At 53.9% G+C, this 11,085-nt stretch overlaps 1 protein-coding gene across 1 annotated transcript; it reads right to left on the reverse strand.

Annotated features, from left to right (window-relative positions):
* On the reverse strand, positions 2,297-5,496 carry MEX3B (mex-3 RNA binding family member B). The gene is made up of 2 exons (XM_018066592.1): positions 4,815-5,496; positions 2,297-3,993 (listed from the first exon to the last, which is right to left on the reverse strand). The coding sequence occupies exons 1-2, from the start codon at positions 5,080-5,082 to the stop codon at positions 2,513-2,515; spliced, it is 1,749 nt and encodes a 582-aa protein (XP_017922081.1). The 5' UTR covers positions 5,083-5,496; the 3' UTR covers positions 2,297-2,512.

The following is an 11,085-nucleotide window of genomic DNA, read 5'->3' on the forward strand; positions in this document are numbered from 1 at the left end:
CCACCCCAAAGGCTGTCTCCTGCCTTTGTACAGAATCATTCAAACCAAACAAATCAGGAGCTATGATGTAGGCAGCGACCACACTTCTGGACAAATACAGATGAATACAAAGGGGAAAAGAGGAACCGTCAACAGAGGTGATAGTCTGCTCTTTGGACTCACCTGCTAAATGTTACCCATCAGCAAAGATTAAAAGCCTGCCACATTCCAGGCAGACACGGTTCTCCAGGAGCAGCTGAGCCTGGAAGTCAGCTGGCAGTTCAGCGGCATGGTCTGGTCATTCCTAAGTACTCTCTAGAAGGCAGAGTTGCGGGTCAAGTGAAAGCACGCTGGCTCCAGCCCTTGACAAAGCCCCACAGCCAGGGAGCAGGTGTAGCCTGCCAAAAACAAACAAAAACTTCTCCCAAACAACAACACACAGTTAACACCCGCAGCCTGTCAACACCAATTAGCCTGCCGACAAGCAGAAGCCTATTAAGACCAGCACTCCAACCCAGCCAAGGTTCCCTGCAAGCAGAAACTGTCATCTCCCGGCTTCCCTCAAGGAAGTAACCTTCAGTGGAAACCCACCACAGCCCGCACAGCCCTCAGGTCCCCTGTACTTTTAGGGGGTCTTGCTGGGTGCAATTATGACTTTCCTAGGCTCTAGGCACTTTGATTCCTTCCTCCATAATAATATTAAAATTTGTGATACAAGTTTCAATACTTTGATACCTGTTTTTTTAATGTCAGGCAAAATTGAATAGATTTTCGAGGGCCTGAAGATACTTTTCAATATTTTCATTTTGTTTTTTTTTTTCCTTCGAAGAGAAATTAAACATTTTCCTGGGTCCCAAAAAGTTTCTCAGATCCTTGGCACTGTGCCCACAATATCTAATGAAATCAGCTCTGATTCAGTAGATGACTTGCAATTAAAAAAAAAATACCGTTACCCACAGCCTAACCATCTAACTAGGTACAACCTTAGCCTTTCTAAAGTCCATTCTATTGATAAAATACGGATACAACACACCTAGAAGTTGTTTCAATTCATCACTTAAGAATGATTCCTTACAAAGGGAGATGCTGAGAAGCTTAAAAAAAAAAAAATCAACTCATCACACAAGATAGATTTTCTTCAATATTTTATTTATATAGAAATACTTAAAAAATGAAGTAGCACCATTACTTAAGTTTTACCTTTATTATGTAGAACTTTAAATGTCAGAAAAATAAAACTCTTGATACAATTTCAAATCTTGTCTCAGCAAATATAATATTAGTATTTGACCATGAGGTTAAAGGCCCTTTATCATAAAATAAAATATACTTTGTTTTTTAAACTTTGCTCAGTAAAGTACATTTAAGCTCAAGTAACGTCACCTACATATACATAAACAAGTGGTAAACAAATGTATTAAAATAGAAATACTAAAACTATAGTGGTGCAACAGAATTTTTGTAACTTGCACTGAATTCTATTTATACAAATGTTAGAAAGCATCAACAGTTCCTTTTGACATGTTTATACATTTCCGTTTTTTTGTAATAATATAGAATAAAATATGCTTTATATCACTGAATAGAAAATATGCTGGGTGAAGCAGTTCTAGAAGATTTGTCTGAACCTATAAAATCTCCATCCCAACAGAATACTGTTCAAAACATTACACATTTTATGGTTTGTAATTCCGTCACAATTGTGTGATTATTAAAAAATAATACAGTGTTCTTTGCCATAAGGCCATACTAAAATAAAAAGATTTAACCCAGCTACAAAAAAGTTCACTGAACTTAAATTAAAATACTTGTAAACATCTTTGCAATATGAAATATAATTTTTCAAGTCAAAAAAGAATAAAATACTTCAATCTGTATTAATGCAATTTCTCTTTAAAACTTTTAAACGTCTTTTTTTTAATATATAAGAGATATGTTACAGTTTCTTTAACTTTAATAAAGCTGCAGTATCCTGGTATTACAGGAACTCCTGGCCCTTCTACGAACATTCAAAAAGGATCCACTGTGTTCTATAATAAGAATGGTAGGAACCCAGCCACAAAGGGGAACACACAGAAACAGTCCACACACATCCCATAGCACTATTATTATCCTCTTCATCATAATAATTATTGTTCATTTTTTTCCCTACTTTTAAGAAAATGGAAAACTTGTGGGGTTTTCTTCTTTTGGAAGCTTCCTATTAAGTACAGTGTAAAAACTATCATTACTAGAATGTCGCCATTCCTATTATTTATAGAGCATGCATTTCAGGTGGTTCGGAGGTTTCCCAGGCTACAGTACTCGGATGCTGATATCCTGGCAAGTTCCTTTGTTTAAAAATTAAAAAAAAAAAAAAAATGAGCGGATACTACAGCTTTCCAAGTTCCTCTTCGGATCTCAGAGTGTGAGCAGGAGGGCGGGGAGAAGGTGGGACACCTCGAGTTAGGCAGAGAGGCGTCGCCAGGGAGTGAGGACTGAAGGGGGGGGGGGTCCTCCTTCGCCCCGCGGTGCGCGCCAGCGCGCGCTGCCTTCAGGAAAAGATGCGGATGGCCTGAGTGACCGCGGTGTGGCAGACCGGGCACTCGGGCTCGCTCTTCTCGCAGATGCGGTTAGCGCACTCCATGCAGAAGAGGTTGTGGCCGCAGGGCACCAGTGCGGCGATGACTTCGCTCTCAAAGCACACAGAGCAATCGCGGCTGCCCTTACGCCGCAACCCGGAGGAGGAGGAGGAGGAAGAGGACGAGCTGGAGGACGAGCTGGACGAGGATGAGGAGCCGGACGCGTCCGACGACGAAGGCTGAAGGCCCGCCGGCAGCTGCGCCCCCAGCCCATTGGCATAGGCGGCGTAGGCCAGGCCCCCTCCGCCTGGGTCGCTGCGCACACGACGAGCCAGGTGGTGCTCGCCCGCCCCCGGGGCCATGTGCAAGGGCGGGGACAGGCGCGGGCAGCTGGCACCTGGGTGCAGTCGGCGGTGCACCGGCAGCCCCAGGTTGGCGCTGGAGGGCGCGCTGGCTCCGCCCCCGGGGAAGACCACCGAGGAGGACGAAGCAGCGGACGAAGATGCGGAGGTCGAGCAGGAAGAGGACGCGGGAGCTGCAGGTCCGCCTCCCGGGGACCGCTCGAACTGGCCCCAGAGAAGGGGCGCCCCGGGCGGTGGAGCGGGAGCCGGGTCAAAGGCGGGCGGAAGCTCGGGGCAGCTGTCGGGGGAAGGCACCGAAGCCTCCCCCGCCGCCGCCGCCGCGTAGGTGTATCCACTGCCGTTGTTGTTGTTGTTTCCGTTGTGAGCAAAGCTGAGCGCTGGGCTGGGGGGGCTGTAGTCCGCCAGGCGCGGGGTGGCGGCTGCGCTGCCGCTGGTGCCCGCGCCGAAGTAAGAGTCTGTGGAGGCGCTGCCGAGCGAGCTGGAGCTGTCGTTGCGGTAGCTGGAGAAGGGCTTGCGGCCCGGAGTGGGCGTGATGCTGGGGGTGGGCTTGCTCCAGAGGCTGCCTGGGCCGGACCCGCCGGACCCATGATGCAGATCGAAGCCCACATCCGTGCCGTTGGCGTGGAAATCGTTCTCGTCGGTGAGCTCAATGATGCCGCCGGTGCGTAGGGCGATGTGGGCCTCGATCTCCTCGCGGGCGCGGTCCACGTTCTCCGGCATACCCGTCACCTCGAACACCGGCTCCTTGTCGCGGCTGGGCGTCACGATGTATGTATGCGTCTGCTGCTGGATGCGCTTGATCGTGGCGCCCTTAGGCCCCACCACGAGCCCCACCACGCGATAGGGCACGCGCACCTGGATGGTGGTCTGCCCTGGCAGGTTAGGCGGCCCGGGCACTGCGCCGTTCAGCGCCGTGTTCTTATTGCGCGAGGCGCGGATCATGGAGAAGTGCTCGGCGGCGGAGATGATCTCCCTCCGGGCCATGGCCACATCCTCCTTCCTGCCCGTCACAACAAAGACAGGCTCCTCCCCGCGAACCGGGGTCTTGATATAAGTGTTGGTCTTTGCCCGCAGCGCTTTGATTTTACAACCTGGGAGTCCGGGTGCAGGGGAGGGAGTGGGAGAGATAGACAGACACGCCCATTAACCGCGGAGACCAGGGACTGCCCGCACCGGGAAGCTGGAAGACCGAACGCGCGATGGGCGAAAAGGGGGCGGCTCCCTCAGAGACCCCCCGGCCGCGCCACAGGGATGGGAAGCCGGTTCCACCCGCAAGGCGCTAGAGGACCAGCCCACTGGCTGCCCAGCCCTCCCCCAGCGACTGCAGTCAAATCCGAGAATCCCAGAAAAAGTCAGCTGGGGAGATGCCGCTGGGACCCAGCGGGACGCGCCGTCCGCCCCGAAGACGCGGCAGAGGGGTTCGGGGAAGACGACCAAAAGCCGGGATCCTCCGGCGCGGGGGCCTTGGTGGGAAGTCGGGGGGGTGGGGAGCAGTCCCGGGACCCATTGTTCCTCCTCGGGGCTCCATTCCGCTTTGCAGAAATCCAGAACCCTCCTCCCATCCGATGCTCACTCCTCCTCCTCCACCCTCCCCAAGGACCGCTCGGAGGCCCCCTCCCCCAAGCATCTATTTAAATTTTGTTTCCCCGGAGTGGGCTGGGTGGGGGGCGCCAGGGGAGAAGGCGGTGATTTTCTCATGAGAGAGTGTCTCCCGCCGTGGCCGCGGCGCAGCTCTGGGAGACAGCCTGCCTGCACTTTCTTTGTCTGGGGCGCCGGCCCATCGCGCGGCTCTGCCTTCCTCCTCAAGGCTCCCCGGCACCGTGGGTCTCCCAGCCTCCCTCTCCCGCCCTCCCCGAGGGGCGGTGGCCCGAGACCCTCTCTCCTGCATCCGCCCATCCCCGGCCGGACCCACCTTGCCGCCCCACGATCTCGGCGACATGCTCGGAACTGGGCACCGGAACGCACTCGGTCATGTTCACGCTCTTCTTTCGCGGCTCGCTGTCGTACAGAGACGCGCCCTCGTCACTGTCCAGCCCTAGCAGGGAGAGCTGGTCGAGTGCGAGCTGCAGAGCTCTTTGGTCATCCAGGGTCTCTCCGCCGCCGCCTCCTCCGCCGCCGCCGCCGCCCCCTCCGCCGCCGCTGCCGTTGCGCTCCAGGTCTGCAAACAGCGAGCTGGGCATCTCTCGGCCGTGCGCGCCGCGCCCCCGCCGGCCCTGGGCTCGGCGGCGAGAAGCTTCGGCCACAAAGGCAGCCGGGAAGCGAGTGGTCAGGGGCGGGGAGGCCGGCCGGCTGCAGACAGCTCCGTGGCTCTTTCCTCGGCTCCGGGAGGAGTGGATCGTTCCTGGCGGTCCGCGCCGGACAGTGGCTGCGGGAGCCGCCGCCTGGGTCCCCACCCCAGATCTGCTGGCGGGTGGGGTGGGGGCAGAGCTCGAGCGGCAGCCGCGCGTGCCCCCCGAGTGCCCGGCTGGCTGGCCACAATGCCGAGCGAGAAGCGAGCAGGCGAGCGACAGCAGCGTTTCTTTAAGGAGCCCCTCCCCGGCTCCTCCACTCCCTCCCTCCCGCCCGCCCGCCCGCCCTCACTCAGCGCTTTTTCCTCCTCTCCTCCCCGCCTCTAGACTGAGCCTCTGCAGCCAGACGGCTCCGGAGGGGGACGAGGGAGGCGCAACGTCACCGGCGGGAGCTGACACTACAATGCTACTGACACTATCGCTGGGGGAGGCGATTGGCGCGCGCCGGCCGGGGGCGGGCGGAGGCCGCAGGCTGAGCGAGCTGAGAGCTAGCGCCCCCAACCCCCGCGCTAGCCGCAGCCCGCCCCGTCCTCCTCCCGCCCGCGCCCCTCCCCCGCTGCCGCTAACGCCTCTCTTTGTTGTCTAATGTGGGACCGACCGGCCCGGGACACTTTCCTGTACCTCTCAGCCGAGGACAGTCAGTATCCCCAGGTCTCCTCCCTCGCCAGACTGAGAAAAGGAAACGCGCCCAACTCTGATGCCAGGGCCCCAGCTCCAAGACAGCGGTCCTTAGAAAGTCCCGTTAGCGTCCCCAAATAAAGCACCCCTAGAGCCAACGATGCCTCCGGGAGAAAGGTCTATTGTCTGCCCCCCAAAAGACAGACCGATCCCTCGGACACGGAAGACAGGTCTCGAGATCCTTGTGTTCACTGGCCAAGTGGCCCCCGGCCGGGGCTGCCCACCTGCACGCGAGCGCAGGAGACACAAAGGCATACGCCCGCTCGCATCCCCACTCGTGCGCGCGCGCGCGCCCGTAATTCTGTCCCCTTGGGCGGCAATTCGCCCAACTGGCCCCGAAACTGCGGATCAGAAAGCCAGAAACAGGCTGCAGTGCCGACCTGGCCCTCCCGGCCTCCGGCGACTTCTGGAATGCACCGCGCAGAGGTCCTGCCCGTGCCCGGCGCGCAGGCAGAGACCCCGCGGGCGCTGACACGCGCACGAGCGCCGCGCCGCCACAGCGGGGACGCCAGTCATACCTCCAGCGGGCGCGGGCGCGGGTGTGCGCGCCCACCGCTCTCCGGTCCCTCCCATGCCCCACGGTCGGGCATGCGCAGTGCGCGCGGCGAGCGGGCGGGCCCTTTAAGGCGAGCGCGGCGGAGCTCCCCCGCCCCTCCCGCGGCCCCGCCCCAACGGGAGGTGTGTGCTCGCAGCCCGGCCGCTCTTTGTGCGCTCCTCCGGGTGGGGGTGGCGGCGGAGGGAGGGTGCGATGGGACCGGCCGGCGGGGATGGCGAGCTGCGCCCCCTCCCGGATCTCCCGGGGGCCGCCTCCGAGCGCAAGGGAGAAGAAAGGAGGCTTTGAGGGGCGGGCCGGAACGGGGCGCGCTGCCCGGCCGCCCCGCTGCTCGGTCCCTCTCCGCCCAAGTCCCCCCCTCCGCCGCCGGCCCGAGCGGGTGCCCCCGGATCTTGGCGCGCGCGCTCCTCTCTTTTGTTCTGGGCTCCGCCTGGCTCGCCGGGCCCCTTGCGCCTGACCCTGGCCGTTCCGCAGAGCGGCCGGGGCCGCGAATCGCTAGGATGGCCAGCGTCCGCGCGGCGGGGCTTCTGATGAAGACAATGAGGCCATGTGGCCGAACCCATAGACGGGTTTACTATGGAGTCCTTGCGGGGCCGCGGGGCGATCTCGGGGCTCGAAGGCAGAGGCTCCCCAAAGTGCCCCCTGCGTGACCCAGGGACGAGTGAGGGAGCGCCCTGGGTGGTCTTCGAATCTTTTTAATCCATAAAATAGGGGAAATCAGACAGCCCTCCCCACCTCGTGGGTTCTGGAAATTAGATGTGACAATGGACGGGAGCGCGCCTAGTAGGCAGTCAGGCACATGCCTAGACTTCTGAGAACGCGAAGGTGTTTTTCCTGCCTCGCTCACCTGGAGCTGTCTTGGCGAAGAGGTGCTGATTATTTCCTTAGGGAAATGAGACTTGGAAGCCACTTGCAGTGGTTATTTCCGCAGGATGTTTACATCAGCTTCTTGGTGTGTGTGTTTCTTCAAAGGGGAAGGTTGGTGAGGGGGTGGGGATCGGGATAGGGGTGCTGAGCCTTCCCAGAGAGTCACCACCTAGACCCCCCCCAGTAGAGAGTTCTATTTTTTAACCTAGTTTTTGTACTCAAGCCCTACCAATTTGAGAACCAGGAGGGAGTGCCCTTGAAGATTCCTGAGGGCTGAGAATAAAGGGTCCTGGCTAGGGGTAGAGGGGTGGCACAGAGAAGGTTCAGCCTGGAGCCCCTCACTAAAGGTCTGAAACGCCAAAGCAGACAGGAGAAGCCCTCCTGTCAAAGGCCTCAGTATTTGCATCTTGCCAACAGAATCTACTTTTGGCCTCTCAATTCAGTTTCTAGGAGCTTCATACACTCCCGATCAGGGCAACTGAGGTTTCTTTTTTCAAATAACAGACTTGATGAAGGTCAAATTTTTGCTGGACTTCCATGGCTGATGAGGCCTGGGCCCAGGTGAATGAAGACCACCCCCCCACACCTGTTTCCTAGGCAACAGTCCTGTCATACATCCTCCCCTTCACACTGAAAGCAGTGTGAAGCTTTCAGATGGTCAGTTCAGAAACTGGTCTGGAGATCTGAATGCTTCCAAGTCCCTGAGTCCTCCCCAGGAAGGTGAATACACTTTGTGGACGTGGAAGTGACACGTGTGAAATCTTCCTTCCTTACTAAATCAGGAAGCCAGGAACTCCACCTGCCTGCAGTGCAAATGCTCCATGAAATCTCAGCCCCCGTGAAGGATAAGCTAAAACTCTGACCACAGGAGTTCATGGAACGTGCCAGTCCCAAGGTGCCCATGACCTGCCACGCAACTCAGGTCACCCTCCATGGACCAGAATTCTTCAGTTGAAATGTGTGCAAAGATAGCACATTTTTGGAAGATACCCATGAAATCTAAGGGCCTCTGGAGAGTAGGAGGGGTATGATCCTGGTGGCCGGAGCTGGGACGGCCGACAGATCTGGTTCCCAGTCCAGTTCTGCCCCAATGTTTCTTGCCTACAAAAAGAAGCTAGTATCTAGCTTTCCATTTACTTTCCAAGAAGGAGGGGGTTGGTTTAGCAGGTAGATAATGACAGTGAAAAAATGATTCATTGTATGTTGCAAAGTCCTAAGCAGAAGTATTGGAAAATGGGTGTTTTCCCCACAGCCACTTCTTACCTACTTGTATTTATTAATAATACTGACTAGTCAGGGTATCTTCTGACACTTGAATGCTATTATGAAAGTAACACTCTGGAAATTTTAATTCTCAATTAATGGCTTTTATAAGCCAAGACATCTTAGAGCTTGCAAGTCTAGTTCTGTTTTTAAATAGATAATAACACCCAACCCCAAAGTTTCTGGTTAGACTTTCCCAGGCTCCTTCAGGACCCCAGAGCTTAACTGCTTTTCCTGACACAGGACATGTTCCCTAAGGACATCCCCGATGTGGCCGTATTATTTTTTGTTGTTGTTAGCACAAGAGAGAAACTTGCAGAATGTGATCTGGTATGAATATAGGGAAATTCAGTTGTCGTACGGAAAGGTAAAGTCACGCAAAAACAAGATTAGCAAGAGACTGCCCTGTTCTCCAGAAGCTCAGAACTGTTTTGCAAACATCTTGCTTCCCCTTGACAAACTAATTAGCTGGCAAAAGAAACTAAAATCCTCATGGGAACACAAGTGCACTTTCAATCAATTCATTCAACATTATCAAGCAGCTACATTATTATAGGTGCAGAGTAAAGCGCTCAAGCTACAGAAATGAACAAGGCGGAGGAATCTTTCCCTTGGACCCCCTGCATGCATGGGTACATGTGTGCTAAGTCGCTTCAGTTGTGTCCGACTCTGTGTGACCCTATGGACTGCAGCGTGCCAGCCTGTCCATGGGATTCTCCAGGCAAGAATACTAGAGTGGATGGCCATTTCCTTCTCCAGGGGATCTTCCCGACCCAGGGATCAAACCCGCGTCTTACATCTACTTGCAGTGGCAGGCAGGTTCTTTACCACCAGCACCACCTGTGAACCCCTCCCTTGGACACCGATCCAAATCCAGTTCACAGCAGAGGTAAGTGTCCAGATGGTACTGAATCTGCTTAAGGTTCCAGGAAGACTTCTCAGTGGACATTTGAGTTGTGCTTTCAAAGGATGAGATGGGTAAATTAATTGAAACTAGTGGGTAGTATGGCATATGATAGGACCTCAATAAGTGTTTATTAAGTGAATGAGTGAACCAGGTTGAAAAGGCCTAAGGCATAATTTTCTTAATTATATGGATGAATACCAGTGTCTGGGAAATAGCTCAGATGACTTCAGCCACAACTACATGATTCTTTATAATAATATTCACAGGTAATAATCATTAAGCACTTATTATATGCCTGGCACTGTTAACAAATGCTTATAATACAATATCTTAATGGGCTTCCCAGGTGGCTCAGTGGTAAAGAATCCACTTGCCAATGCAAGAGATGTGGGGTTGCTCTCTGGGTTGGGAAGAGCCCTTGGAGAAGGAAATGGCAACTCGCTCCAGTATTCCTGGCAGGCTACAGTCCATGGGGTTGCAAGAATTGGACACAACTTAGCAACTAAACCACCACCACCACCAGTATTCTTGCCTGGGAAATCCCATGGACAGAGGAGCCTGGCGGGCTGCAGTCCATGTGTTCACAAACAGTTGGGCACAACTGAGCGACTAAACACACACACACACACACACACACAGGTGCAGCTTAAGCCTCTGGAGCCTTCCCTTACACAGGCTGTTCCTCAACCTAGGAGGTCAGTTCAGTTCAGTCGCTCAGGCTCAGTCGTGTCTGACTTTTTGCCATGCCATGGACCAGAGCACACCAGGCCTCCCAGTCCATCACCAACTCCCAGAGCCTACTCAAACTCGTCTCCATTGAGTCAGTGATGCCATCCAACCATCTCATCCTCTGTTGTCCCCTTCTCCTCCTGACTTCAATCTTTCCCAGCATCAGGGTCTTTTCAAATAAGTCAGCTCTTCACATCAGGTGGCCAAAGTATTGGAAGTTCAGCTTCAGCATCAGTCCTTACAATGAACAGGACTGATCTCCTTTAGAATGGACTGGTTGTAATCTCCTTGCAGTCCAAGGGACTCTCAAGAGTCTTCTCCAACACCACAGTTCAAAAGCATCAATTCTTTGATGCTCAGTTTTCTTTATAGTCCAACTCTCACATCCATACATGACCACTGGAGAAACCATAGCCTTGATGAGATGGACCTTTGTTGGCAAAATAATGTCTCTGCTTTTTAATATATCTGCCTAGGCTGGTCATAACTTTCCTTCCAAGGAGAAGCGTCTTTTAATTTCATGGTTGCAGTCACCATCTGCAGTGATTTTGGAGCGCCCCAAAATAAAATCAGCCACTGTTTCCATTGTATCCCCATCTATTTGCCTTGAAGTGATGGGACCAGATGCCATGATCTTCGTTTTCTGAATGTTGAGCTTTAAGCCAACTTTTTCACTCTCTTCTTTCACTTTCATCAAGAGGCTCTTTAGTTCTTCTTCACTTTTTGCCATAAGGGTGGTGTCATCTACATATCTGAGGTTATTGATATTTCTCCCAGCAATCTTGATTCCAGCTTGTGCTTCTTCCAGCCCAGCATTTCTCATGATGTACTCTGCATAGAAGTTAAATAAGCAGGGTGACAATATACAGCCTTGACGTACTCCTTTTCCTCTTTGGAA

Source organism: Capra hircus, chromosome 21 (assembly GCF_001704415.2).
Source record: "Capra hircus breed San Clemente chromosome 21, ASM170441v1, whole genome shotgun sequence".
NCBI lineage: Eukaryota > Metazoa > Chordata > Mammalia > Artiodactyla > Bovidae > Capra > Capra hircus.

Excerpts from the sequence above, each read along its gene's own strand:
- MEX3B (XM_018066592.1), bottom strand. The coding sequence starts at position 5,082 with ATGCCCAGCTCGCTGTTTGCAGACCTGGAGCGCAACGGCAGCGGCGGC. Across the intron at positions 3,994-4,814 it reads CGAGATCGTGGGGCGGCAAG|GTTGTAAAATCAAAGCGCTG; the intron begins GTGGGTCCGGCC and ends CCGGACTCCCAG.